General features: G+C 36.4%; 1 protein-coding gene and 1 pseudogene across 1 annotated transcript; both read left to right on the plus strand.

The window, feature by feature from the left end:
• The first annotated feature begins 1,122 nt into the window (after positions 1 to 1,122).
• On the plus strand, positions 1,123 to 2,915 carry LOC113111433 (NADH dehydrogenase [ubiquinone] 1 beta subcomplex subunit 8, mitochondrial). The gene is made up of 5 exons (XM_026276147.1): positions 1,123 to 1,278; positions 1,782 to 1,908; positions 2,001 to 2,100; positions 2,353 to 2,508; positions 2,751 to 2,915. The coding sequence occupies exons 1-5, from the start codon at positions 1,155 to 1,157 to the stop codon at positions 2,841 to 2,843; spliced, it is 600 nt and encodes a 199-aa protein (XP_026131932.1). The 5' UTR covers positions 1,123 to 1,154; the 3' UTR covers positions 2,844 to 2,915.
• A 417-nt stretch (positions 2,916 to 3,332) lies between these two features.
• On the plus strand, positions 3,333 to 13,121 carry LOC113112142 (protein transport protein Sec31A-like; annotated as a pseudogene).
• The last annotated feature ends 1,797 nt before the right edge of the window (positions 13,122 to 14,918 follow it).

Genomic DNA, 14,918 nt, shown 5'->3' on the forward strand with positions numbered 1-14,918 from the left:
GTGATCACATTTACAGCACAATTTCAGTTTTGGCTAAAGTATTCCTTCAACAGTACAAATACAGGCACTTTTCTGGATCCATATGCTGCGGGCTAAACATGATAAATGCATAATTTACAGAATATGTTTGTAAAAATAAATAAATAAGTAAATTCAAATGAAAACAAAACTGCCAGTAGGTGACTAATAAAGAATAGTTATCCTAACAATGTTGCCATCGTGTGGATGTCTTGAAAAGTATATCTTTGAAAGAGAATCCAAAATTCAATACCAGATAAAAAAAAAAAAAAAAAATGTTTTGAACAAATGAACGAATTAGGCAAATAATTATATTTTTAATATACATTTGGAATAAGTAACAATTAAATGACTATAATCATATCAAACATATTCGAGTGTAATTAAAATTTTCATTTTGTTATATTGTTGGGTAAATCTCATATTAATGCATGCAAATGGAAACAAAAATGTAAGCCCTCCTTTAATATATTTCTTTGTGAGTTTGTGAAAATGTTTCAGAGCTTTAATAAGTATTTTACATTTACATTACATTAAAATTTAATAATGTAGCAGAAATCATATGATAATAATATGCAAATGTTATAACAATCCTCAGTTAGCTTAATCTACATGTAGCAAGGTTTTTTAATTGTATAATACATAATATATATTTTTTCACTTTATTATATACTAAATAGAAAGTTTGAAACTCTCTATCGCCTCTCTATCTCAAAATATCTCATTATTATTTTGTATTATTAATTTTATGTATTTGTATTTTATGTCTTTTTGTACTTCTATTGATTTTTGTGCTCCTTTAGTTTTACCCCTTTATTGTTGCTATTACTGCTGTGAGTATAAAAGCCTAATTATTATTTATGTTGATTATTTGTATTATTTATGATGCCTAATGTTGTTGAATGTTCTTGTGTAAAATTTGCAATAAGATGTTCAAATAATTATTAATAATCATCATTATCACCATCATAAAAGTGACTCTTAAAACCTTTTCGACTTCACATTTATACAAAACAATGTGTTATTGTGTAAAATCAAATGTATTTATATTTACATTTTTTGGAATTTGCAGTCGCTTGCTGCTGCAGCGTCATTGGGGCGTGTCCTCTGCGCGAATCGGTGACGTCAGTCCGCGCATGCGCGCTGCCCTCAGTCAGGATCCAGTCAGGATGGCGGCCTTCAGAGCGGCTCTCCTGACCCGAGCTCTAACTAAAGGAAAAACACCGGGAATCTCAAACATTATCATCGGAACAAGATCAGGTGCTGTCTTACACTTCTGCTATTTTACATTATGGGAATATACGCTATAAAACGGCGTATTATAGTATTTAATGAATGATAACCTTCAAGTCAAGGCTGTGGAGCTAACAGGCTAAGCTAACCCTTGATAGGGTTTTTACGTGATTGTAAACAAATGTAATTAATTGTTAACTGCTTTGCATTCGGATTAACTGATTTTTGTTTTAACATATTTTAGATTAGATTAGATAATAATTTTTATAAGTGTGTTTGTTCAAAATGTGCAATTTTGTTAGCCTTGTGTGCATCAGATATTGTGTATTATATAACATAGTATGCATGTTTTTTTACATTATGTATATTTAATAATTTAACGTTATTAAACTAACTATCTGAAATTCAAGTGTATTCTTGATAATGTTAGTGTTTATGTGTGTCTAAAGAGAGCTCAGACTGTGTTTGTCAGATTTCTCTTCTTGTTATTGTGTGTAATGTGTAATCATACTAATGTGTGTGTGTTACAGCATCTGGTCCTTCTAAGGACATCTTACCCGGTCCGTACCCCAGAACCCCAGAGGAGATGGCAGCAGCAGCCAAGAAATACAACATGACGCTGGAAGATTACAAACCTTATCCTGATGATGGCATGGGGTGAGCCTTGGACTGCACACTTTGACTGAATATGGTATTGTTTTTCCAGGAAGATGAATGTCTGATGATGTATTATCTCTGTTGTTACTCAGGTACGGTGATTACCCCATGCTCCCGGAGCGATCGCAGCAAGAGAGAGACCCCTGGACTCAGTGGGACCATCCAGATCTCAGGAGGAACTGGGGAGAGCCGGTGACTTATACACTCATCCTTTAAATCCTGGTTTCTGTTTGATGCATCCACACAAGTGCATGCATACATTTACAAAGCCATTTTTCTGTTTTTTGACACTTGACCGCATGCACTGTTTTGGCTTGTAAACAAGTCAAGAGGCATTTACTTGCCATTTGCATAGTTAACACTTGGGAAAACTGTGCATGATCTGTGGAGATTTCTCTCCTGATTCAGACTTGAGAAAGTGGATGTTTTGTGATGTTTATTCAGATACACTGGGACTTTGACATGTACATCAGGAACAGGGTTGACACGTCTCCGAGTCCCGTGGATTGGAGGACCATGAGGAACCAGCTGCTGGGGTTCGTGGGGTTCATGATGCTGATGTTTGGTTTGGGCGAGATGTTCCCCAGCTATCAGCCCGTGGTGAGTCCAGGGAGAACCATATGAGCTGCACAGAAGAGAAATAGTTCATTTACAGAATATTTCAAAGAGAAGTATGTTATTTCTGCATCAGTGGCAAACTAGGAATTGCAAACATTTTTAGCTTGATTAGAAAAGTGGTTCACCAGAGTTAATCTAGCATTATATTGCATATACTATTATAAAGCATTGTTTTCCACAGCTGTCATGCATGAGTCTAATCATCAGTGTCTATTTGTTTCCAGGCTCCTAAACAGTATCCGTACAGCGACCTGTATCTGGAGAGAGGCGGAGATCCTGAGAAAGAACCAGAACCTGTCAAACATTATGAAATCTAATGCTAGAAACCTCTCTGTTTCAAAACTTGTGTATATTTCTGTCTCTCTAATAAAGTTTACTTAAATCTCGTCTGTCGGATTTACCATTTCTTGCCTTTCATTCAAATGAGACCTTAAACTATCATCAGCATTTCATTATGTAGTATAATTATTAATAATGATATAAATAACATTTTTTTTTGTTTCATGGAAGTGGAGTGTCTGCTGTTCAGATTTGTGTTAGTTACATGCATATATACATTTTTTATTACCTTTTAACATCAGATGGGATGTCAGTAGTCAGTCTTTGAACTAAAAGTTCTAAATAAAATGCATTTAATAAGAACAGCATTAAGTGTTAAATAATAAATAATAATTTGTGTGTAGATGGCTTTTTCATATATATGGGCACTTTTGGCTTAATTTAAGCGATGTTGGCATTAGAAATATAAATCTAGTCGAGCAGTCCTCCTCGTTTCGTAAATATTGTCCCTCGCCCGCTTCCGTACTGGACTACAATTCCCCGCCTGGACTACATTCCCCATGAGTGACGCGCGAGTAGCGCCGTAAAACTCTCTTCAACACACAAACGAGACTAATAATCACAAACAACCGTGAGTACACACACAACACTCGCTGTAATCTGACGTTTTTAGGATTAAGTCAAGCTTGTGATGTTAGATTGTGTGTGATCTCGATCTCATCCGTGTGTTTTGTCGGTTTCTGGCGCGCTAAGACAGTGAGCAGCGGGTTTATGCTAACGCTAACAGCACACGATCAGGAACAAACTGTGATTATATCAACACATTTCTACTCTAATATTGGCTTCCTAAGACATTTATCTCACACATAGTTTATGATGATGAAAAAAATAATCTGAAACTAGGAGTCTGAGACGTAATATAAGATGTATTTGACATTGATTTGATTCTGTCAGGATTGTTGCGCTAATGTGTTAAGTGTATTGATTCAACGTAATTATAAGATACGGGTTCTTTAGGTTGGTCTGACGTTGTTAATTCACTTAGTTTAATTACAAACTTAGTTTGCATTTCGTATTTGTACATAATATACCTATACATTGTCCATTTGTATGTTGTCGTTCCCTATTTAATGCACTGTGGAAGCTTCTGTCACGAGAACAAATTCCTTGTATGTGTAATTTAATGAATACAGATTGTCTCTTCAGGGTTTCAGAGGAAGATGAGGGTGAAGGAGATACTCAGGACAGCGACACAGGCATGGAGTCCTGCGGCGAAGCACCCCACGTACCTGGCCTTAGGTAACTGTGCACCTGTGTGTTATCTCGTACTTGTTCTACTTCAGATGCATCAGTAATGCTGGAGTATTCTGGTCTTCTTCACTGTCTCGTGTCTCCAGGTACAGCAGCACAGCAGCTCGACGCGTCCTTCAACACCAGCGCCGCTCTGGAGATCTTCGAGGTAGATTTCGCTGATACATCTATGGACATGAAGCTCAGAGGAACTCTGCCCACCTCCAACAGGTCAGTTCTTCTGGAAACTTGGACTGTGTTTGGAATATCATACAGTACCGCTGCCATATGATGTGGATTATACAGAGTACCATTCAGAAGTTTGGGCATTGCAAGGTTTTTCATGTTTTTTAAGTCTGTTATGTTTACCAAGGCTGCATTTATTAGGTAAAAAATATAGTAAAAATGTTAAATATTATTAGAATCTAAAATAACTGTTTTCTGTGTGAATATCTATTAAAGTGTAATTTATTTCAGTGATGCAGCGCTGTATTTTCAGCATCACTACTCCAGTCTTCAGTGATCTTCAGAAATCATTCTAATATGATGATTTGCCACTCGAGAAACATTTCTGATTATCAGTGTTGAATACATTAATATTTTTGTGAAAACTGTGATGCATTTTATTTTTCAGGATTCACAGATGAACAGAAAGTTCAAAAGAACAACGTCTTTCATAAAAAAAAGAAAAGAAAATGAAAATGTGAAAATGCAAATTAACCTTGCATTCTAGCATGATCTCCATGACTTCAGCACAGACACACACTCAGAACATGTGCAGATCTGGTTGAGTTGTGTGAATGATGTCTGGGTGTGTTTATCATCTCTCCACACTGAGCTGGACAGAAAACATTTCAAACATCTACTTAGTTTTGACACAAAGTAATGGAGTCGCAGTAGTTTGGTGATTATCTCTTCCTCGAATTTATCTTTATATTAGTAGTGCTTCCCCACAGCGGTGACAGAATAGCAGAAATACCGGTTGAACAGCAGCTTTGCTTTAGAGAATGAGTCAGGTGTGTGAATGAGTTCTGTGTGATCAAACACACGTGTGTGAACATGTTTCTGACACTTGTGTGTCGTGTGTCACTCTCACTGAAGTCTAATCAGTTTGTCGTTTTACAAGTTGACACACAAATGGAATTTGCTGCTGTTATCACTCAAACTGCGTGTGTGTGCAGGTTTCACAGTCTGATCTGGGTGGCGTTCGATCTGGAGGTGAAGGGTTCGTCTGGGCGTCTCATCGGAGGCAGTGAGAGCGGAAGCGTCACCGTCTTCAGCCCTGATGTTATTCTCAGCGCAGGAGAGGACGCGGTGATTGGACAGTCCCTCAAACACACGGGCCCCGTGCGAGCGCTCGACTACAACCGCTTCCAGGTAGAGCTCAGACTCACGCTTCAGATCCCATCACATCCGTCCCGCTTTCTCAAACACACGTGTGCTTCCTCCACATCAGAGCAACCTGATCGCCTCCGGAGCCAGCGATTCAGAAATATACATCTGGGACCTGAACAACTTCAGTAACCCCATGACCCCGGGCGCTAAGTCTCAGGTAGGAGCCTGGCTTTCTTCTGTTGGGTTATTGTTGTGTCAGTGTTCAGAAAGTGACTGCATCTGTCTCTGTATCTTCAGCTCTGTGAGGTAAGAGAAGCTCGTTGGTTCTTGTGAGGGTTTGTGGTGGTTTGGGTTTGGATTGACCTCTTCTCTAACCATACATCTCACTAAACAATGGGTTACTACCTGAAAACACGAGTGTGTTTGCTTGTTTTGGATGGGTTTTGTGTTGTGCATATTACTAAAAATGTATAGATGTTAATATTATAATGGGTATAGATAGACATATTGTATGAGTTCACTAAATATTTCTGTATTTTAACATTATAATGTGTGTCTAACTGGGTTTATATATAGATATGAGGTCATTAATGATTAAAACGGTTATTTAAATTTTATGATGGGTGTATAAATGGATATAGATAGATATGAGGTCACATATTATAATGGGTAAATAAACTGGTATAGATCTGTATGGGGTCACTAAATATTTTTTCAAAGTATTTCTAACAATTGTTTTTATTTTTATTATAATTAGATTTTTTTTTTTTTTTTTTACTGAACTGGTTAAATGGACATTTGTATGGACATATATGAGGTCCCTAAATATTAAAATGTAAATATTTTAATATAAATAGGTGGTTAAATGGGCTAAATATATCTATAAATGAGTTAAATTTAATATTATGATTGACTAAATGGGTATATATCAAGAGGTCAGTAAATATTAAAATAGATGTATTTTCTTATAATGTTTGGGTTTTGATTAACCCTTTGTAAAATCTCTTAGTAAAGTCCATCTGACTGAACAGTGGGTTGCTCCCTAACACAGTTGTGTGACGGTGTGTGAGTGTTGTGCTGATCTGTCGTGTGTTAGCCGGCGGAGGATGTTAGCGTGGTGGCGTGGAACAGTCAGGTGCAGCACATCCTTGCGTCCGCAAACCCCAGCGGGAAAGCCATCGTCTGGGATCTGAGGAAGAACGAGCCCATCATTAAAATCAGTGACCACAGCAACCGGGTGAGAGCATGCACACCCTTCAGCGCTGGAGGAAAGCAGAGGACATCAGGCATGTTGTGAACCTGCCGTGTGTGTGTGTGTGTGTCAGATGCACTGCTCGGGGATGTTGTGGCATCCAGATGTGGCCACTCAGCTGGTTCTGGCATCGGAGGACGACAGACTTCCGGTCATACAGATGTGGGACCTTCGGTTCGCCACCTCTCCGCTCAAAGTCCTGGAGAGCCACACCAGGTAGAGAACTCACACCGACAGACCGTGTCCGATTCAGCTGATTCCTTCAGCTCACGTCTGCTCTTCTCACTGTTCCAGAGGGATTCTGTCCATCTCGTGGAGTCAAGCCGATCCAGAGCTGCTTCTGAGCAGCGGGAAAGACAACCGGATCCTGTGCTGGAACCCAAACACCGGAGAGGTGCGTCACTCACACCTGCTGCTTTTCTGATGGGTTTTATTTTTTGTGTCCGACACTTAGATCCAAAGTGACTTGTTACGTGTCTTTTTTTATATGATTAGTTTTAATCTATTTTAAAGATTGATTTTCACAGTATGAACAGACAAAATAAAATGTTGTTACATTTTTAAAATACTTTTTTTTTAAAATAATGCATATTATTATTTTTTATTATTTATAATGTAATGTACTATTATTATTATTATTATTATTATTATTATTATTATTATTATTATTAGGGATAAATGTATCTACTGTCATTTTTGTGTGGTTAATATTTTTTTTCTGTTTCTTTTAAAGATTCACTTTCACAAACGCTTTAAATAAAAAAATAACCTTTCATTTTATTTAAATTAATAAAAAATTAAAGTGGTGTTAATTTATAGCAAAATAATATATTAGAAAATCTATAATGTATTTCATAGAATAAATAACATCATAAAATATAATAATATTGAATTATTTTATTACAGCTTAGCATAGCTATTTAATATATATATATATATATATATATATATATATATTATATATATATATATATATATATATATATATATATATATATATATAAAAATATAGAATATGTAACTAATAAATAAAATAATATATAAAATAAATTTAGTAATTGTATTATAAAATCAGCATTTTATTATTAAAATATAGATTAAATAACTAAATAATAATACATTTATATATATATATATATATATATATATATATATATATATATTATATATATATATATATATATATATATATATAATAAAATGTAGTAATTGAAATTATTTCAGTAATGATTAAAATTAATAAAACTTATAATAATAATAATAATATAATAATAATAATAATCAATTTTACTAATTGTAATAATTTTCAATTAGTAAACTGTTTACCAGGATTGGTGAAATGAGAGAAGCATCAGTGTAGGGTCTTTGGATCCCGTGTCATGCCTCGTCTCTGGTGTTTCAGGTGATTTACGAGCTGCCGACAGCCAATCAGTGGTGTTTCGATGTGCAGTGGTGTCCCTCGTAACCCCGCCCTCCTGTCGGCCGCATCGTTTGATGGACGGATCAGTGTGTACTCTGTGATGGGAGGACGTCTTCAGCAGCATCAGCACAGCACGGTTGACCAGGTGAGACTCTGGGAACATCTGACCGGCTGTTCTTTGAGCAGTGATGATCACATGATCTCTCTCTCTCTCTCTGTTCTCAGATCTCGGCTTCGTTTGACACCAGCGACCCGTTTGGAACCGGTCAGGCTCTTCCTCCTCTACAGGTTCCTCAGCCCACGGTGGAGACCACCATCATCCCTCCGCTGAGGAAGCCGCCCAAGTGGGTTCGGAGGCCTGTCGGGGCGTCCTTCGCTGTGAGTGTTTCAGACACATTGAGAAAGTTGGGTTTTAGTCTTCATTTCCTTAACGAAATCTATGACGAAAAATGTTCTTCAACAATGTTTTATTAAACGATAACTGAGATTATATCAGCATGCGATATCGATGACGATGTTGTTGTTAAAAGAACAAAAACTTCACCCAAATGCTTTTAATTTGGATAATTGTAAAAAGTGAAAGCAATAGTTGAAATTAAATTTCAGCAAAATAATTCTTTTACACATTGTACAGAAAGATGAAATGTGCAAGTTTCTACTGAATAAATCTAGACTAAAATTCTCAAGACATTTTGTCAACTAAAGCGAAAAAAGGGCTAAATGTGACCCTGGAGCACAAAACTAGTCATACGGGTCAATTTTATGAAATTGAGGTTAATGTATCATCATCTGAAGCTGAATAAATGATCTCTCCAGTGATGTGTGGTTTGTTAGCAGGACAATATCTGTCTGAGATGCTACAAAAAACATCTAAATAAGAGAAATCATCTTTAAAGTTGTTCAGATGAAGTTCTTAGCAATGCATATTACTAATCAAACATGAAGTTTTGATATATTTAGTAAATATCTTAATGGAACATGATCTTTACTTAATATCCTAATGATTTTTGGCATCAAAGAGAAATAGATACAATGTATCGTTGTGTGTTGCTACAGATCTCTGTGACGCTGATGACTGCTTCTGTGCTGTAAGGTTACAAATGATAAAAACTAAAAGTTACATTTGACTCCAGGTTAACACTAAAGCTGCGTCCCAGATGACACACTACACACTGTGCTCAAGCGTGTAGAGTATGAATTACATCACTCATAAGTGTAGTCTGATAGCTCCTCCCCCTTCGTGACGTAGTCAAAGCTGCATGAAGTGTCCAGTTTTTCCAGTTATTTAGGTGCATCATCTGGGTATTTAAAGTGCGATTCTTTTCTCTCGCTTCGGTCTCTAGTTCGGAGGGAAGCTGGTGACGTTCGAGAACCCTAGTGTGGCTCCGCAGCAGCAGCAGCCAATCAGGCGACAGGTGCAGGTGAGTCAGGTGACCACAGAGACGGAGTTCCTCCATCGTTCGTCCGAGCTGCAGGCCGCTCTACAGTCTGGATCCTTCACCAGCTACTGCCAGGACAAGATCAGGAGCGCCCCGTCTGACGCCGAGCAGGACATCTGGAGGTTCCTCATGGTACAGACATCCACATTCACAACGCAACACAACTCCACATGTGTCCTGGATGCATGACTTCTCAGCCGTTGTAAATATCTCAGTGGTTGTTCTGTGGTGTTTTAACAGGTGAACTTTGAAGAGGAAGCGCGTGTGAAGTTTCTGCGGCTGCTGGGCTTCAGTAAAGACGAGCTGCAGAGGAAGGTATCATCACATCAGACCACAGCACGGACGACATTCAGATGCAGTCACTAGTCGTTATATTAGGAGGAGCGGGGTAAACTGGGCCACCCATGCACTGAAGTTGTCCTATAAAATGAGACATTTGTTTTAAATGCAAAACAAAATGACATTTTCTAGATTAATATCTTATCCAAACTTTATTAATTTTCAGATGTTTTGCCATGAAAATCATTGGAATAATGCATTTCTAAAAATATCCATACTATATTCCACCAACATCCACATTTTACTAAAGACAATAATAATAATAATAATAACAAAATAATTCAAATTAGACAACTAATAATAACGGTAATGAGATAAGAATACTACTACTACTACTTGTAATAATAATAATGATACAAACGACAACGGTAATAATAATGAAAATAACAATAATGCTAATAAGAATAATACAAATAATGCTTATAATATAACCTAATAATATTAATTTTTTTAGTAATAATTCTAATTCGAATATTTGGTTAGTGTTAATTATTTGAATGTTTATTCTTTATTATGTTTATTATTTTTAATGTTAATAATGTTTATTATTTTTAATATCATTTTAATATAATTATTAATATAAAATTTATTTAAAAATAATATTCTTTTTTATATGAGTCTGTTATTATCAGCAAAATATTATTATTATTATTATTATTATTATTAATATCATTTATTATTAGTTGCAGTGTTCTTTAAATTATTATTGTTGTTATTATTATTATTATTACATTTAGACTTTGTCTCTTTTTATTTCCTGATGATGCTTTGTGAGAGAAACAGCCCCATCATTTGTGAATGGATCTCTAATTTGTTACGCCTGTGTTTCTGCAGATCTCAGCGTGTTTGGGGAGGAAGCTTCATCCGACGGTTTAGACGTGAATGATCTGACGGAGAAGATGCAGACGCTCTCTGATCAGGTGTGCATCAGCTGTGCTTTAAATCATGGCATGCGTGCTGGAGATCTCATGTTTTACTGTACCTGATGTTGAATCGTCCAATCAGAGAGCAGAGGAGTCGGGCGGAGCTGCAGACGGTTCGTCGGGGCGTGAGTCTCCGGCTGATTTCTTCAGTCAGCTACCAAAGAAAGAGAAAGACCGAGCTCCGTTCCAGATCCCGGTGTCCTCAGGTGAGCGTCTCTGAGTGACACGCATGTTAATAACGTTCTGATGTTGATGTTTGGGTGTGAATGTGCTGCTGTGTGGAGCAGATACGGACGGTCTGATCAGTCAGGCTCTGCTGGTGGGGAACTTCGAGGGCGCCGTGGATCTGTGCTTGAACGACGGCCGTTTCGCCGAGGCCATCCTCCTGTCAATCAGCGGAGGGGAGGAGCTACTGAAGAAGACCCAGCAACACTACCTCCACGACAGACCAACAGCGTCTCCATGGTAACCGCTTACTCTCATTAGCATCTGTACATGGTGTCACCTTCGTTACGAATTCATTCATCAGTATTCACTTTCAATCTCCACTTTAAGTGTTATTGAATTGTTTTCTATTGATTTATTTGTATTATTATTATTGGTTGTAGTTGTAGTTGTTGTCTTATTACAATATTATTAATCATAATATAAAAAATATAACTTTTTGTAACAATAATAATAAGTATTATAAAAGTGTCTTTGTTGTTAGTTTATTGAATATATTAAAATGACTAATAATAATAACAATTAGAATACCACTACTGCTACAAATATTAATACTAACAAAAATTATTTTGTTGTATATTATAATACTTGTTATAAAATATTATAAAGTTACTGTTGTTGTTAGTGTGGTTATTAGTCGTTATTCTTACTATATGATTATTATTGATTATAAGATACTGATAACACAAATAATTAAAATTAGATGACTAATAACAACCTTATTGTTTATTATTAGTCTTGGTTACTTCCTTATTATTAAATGGTATTGATATTATTTATGCCAATTTCTTATTAGTCATTATTATTGTTGTTTTTATTAGTCACAATATTCTTTAAATTACTAGTATTATTATTAGTCACAATGTTTTATTAGTATTATTATTAGTCACTGTATTTTTATTAGTATTATAATTAGCATTATTATTAGTAACAGTATTATTATTATTATTATTATTATTATTATTATTACTATTATTATTAGTCACAGTATTAGTATTATTATTAGTCACAGTATTATATTACTATTATTATTAGTCACAGTATTAGTATTATTATTAGTCACAGTATTATTATTATTACTATTATTATTAGTAACAGTATTATTATTATTATTAGTCACAGTATTAGTCTACTATTAATTATTATTGCTACTATTATTATTAGTCACAGTATTAGTATTATTATTAGTCACAGTATTATTATTACTATTATTATTAGTAACAGTATTAGTAGTATTATTAGTCACAGTATTATTATTATTACTAATTATTATAAGTGACAGTATTATTAGTATTATTATGAGTCACAGTATTATAATATGATGTATTAATGAGTTGTTCTTCCCGGTCAGCTGATCTCGTCCGTGGGTCACTCAGAACTGGCGTGATATCGTCCAGAGCTGTGAGCTGGATAACTGGAAGGAGGCGCTAGCGGCCCTGCTGACCTACGCTAACCCCGAGGAGTTCGCTTCTCTCTGCAGTGAGAACATCAGGAGTCTAACATCAGTTTCTTAATTAGTCTGATTAGTCTTGATGAGCTCTGAATGCAGCTCGTCCAATCAGAGCTCAGAGTCTGGAGTGATTGACAGCTCTCTCTCTCTCTGTGTGTAGATACTCTGGGCTCTCGTCTGCAGGCTGAAGGCACAGAGAAGCGCTGTCTGCAGGCCTGTCTGTGCTTCATCTGCTCGGGGAACATCGAGCGTCTGGTGGAGTGCTGGACGTCGCAGAGAGACTGTTCTTCTCCGCTGGCGCTGGAGGTCACACACACACACACACACACTGATTCACACTTATATTGAGTGAAAGCTGTCCTGCGCTGACGTCTGTGTTCATGTGCGTCTGCAGGATCTGGTGGAGAAGGTGATGATCCTGCGCAAGTCAATCGAGCGTCTGCGTAACGGTGAGGTTTGTGTTCAGAGCTCAGCGCTGACTGAGAGACTCGTCCAGTACTCCAGCATCCTGGCATCACAGGGCAGCCTGACCTCAGCACTCCGCTACCTGCCGACAGCCCAGACCAGGTGCACACACGAATACACAGTCATATCTGTGTCCCTGCAGCACAGAAGCAGTCATCAGCAGCACACAGATATTTGAAGCAATAGACAACAATACATTATAATCAATTTTTCTTTTATTCCAAAAATCATTAGGATATTAAGTAAAGATCATGTTCCATGAAGATATTTAGTACAAGTCCTACTGTAAATATATAAAAACTTCATTTTTGATTCGTAATATGCATTGCTAAGAACTTCATTTGGACAACTTTAAAGATGATTTTCTCAATATTTAGATTTTTGTGCTCCCTCTGATTCCAGATTTTCAAATAGTTGTCTGTCAAATATCGTCCTGTCATAAGTTGGAGTTCATCTTAAAGGGGGGGTGAAATGCTCGTTTTCACTCAATATCCTGTTAATCTTGAGTACCTATAGAGTAGTACTGCATCCTTCATAACTCCAAAAAGTCTTTAGTTTTATTATATTCATAAGAGAAAGATAGTCTGTACCGATTTTTCCCGGAAAAACACGAGCGCCTGGAGGCGTGACGTGTGGGCGGAGCTAAAGAATCACGAGCGCGAGTAGGCTTTTGCGTCGAGAGCGTTTGGAAGCTGTGACATTACCGTGAGGAAAAAACATCATCCAAAACAAACCATGGCTAACAGTCAGATTCAGCGTATATTTATGATCCAGAATCAGATCCAGAGGCTGAAATTTAACAAGAGCAGCATCAGCAACGACGTCTCTATGTGGTATGTACTGAAACTGTATATATTTGCTTAGCGTTTTTGGAAAAGGACTAAGTTCCACTTTGTCGTCTTTTTTTTTTTTTAAGCTGTACATGTGGAAAGTGCAGTTTGATGACAACATCGCATGTTGTTTACTTGATGTGCTTACGCGCCGATAGCTAAGTTAACAACACAGAGATATTTGAAGCAGTTTTACTCACCGCCTGCGGTTCCAACACACGATCGTGACCCTTTTTCGTTGGGACTGCATCATCCTTAAGAAATAAACGATACGCAAATCCGCGTCAAACTGGGCCTTGTTTGTAAAACAAGCATCTTTCGAAATGCAGGGAACAAACACAAACACTTGCACAACTCCGTTGATGCTCTGTAAAAATAAACTCCATCCACTGGTCCCTTAATGCTGTTTCTTTTTGGTAATCTGTGCAGGGTTGTCTTGCCCTGGCAACCAAAAACACACTCCTTTTTGTGACATTTGGCGACGCTCTCGCTCTGATCAGTGAAGTCTGTTGTGCTCTCAGTGCTCTGCTATACGGGAGCGCGCTCTTCCGGCAGAAGTGTCTCAGGACCCATATAAGGAAATTCCGCTCCATCTAACGTCACACAGAGCCATACTCGAAAAAAACTTTCCCAAACTTGTGACAAACCGGAAGGAGTATTTTTGGAACAGAAATACTCCTTCAAACGTACAACTTATTTTTTGAAACTTTGTCCATGTTTAGCATGGGAATCCAACTCTTTAACAGTGTAAAAAACTCAGTATGCATGAAATAGCATTTCACCCCCCCTTTAACGTGCATTTAGGAAAGCAACATGCATCATCCATCTTTAGAAACATGTAATGGAAGGAAGCAACTTAAAGCAAGTGTTGTTGTTTTTTTTCACCAGAATTGTTATTATTGTTTTTTTATTGTTCAATAAAATTATTATTTCATTTAAATTAAAATTGTATTGTAATTAGAAGCAATTCAATATAAAAAATATTTACATTTTTTTTTACAGTGCAGTACTATTATTGCAATAGTAAATTATTTTCTTTATTGATTAAATTGTTTTAATTTAATTAAACTATAATTTTATTATAATTATAAATATTTTATTGATATTTTAAAATGTATAATTTAATAAAATGGCAATATTGAGAG

The sequence above is a fragment of the Carassius auratus genome, chromosome 12 (genome assembly GCF_003368295.1).
Source record: "Carassius auratus strain Wakin chromosome 12, ASM336829v1, whole genome shotgun sequence".
Lineage (NCBI taxonomy): Eukaryota > Metazoa > Chordata > Actinopteri > Cypriniformes > Cyprinidae > Carassius > Carassius auratus.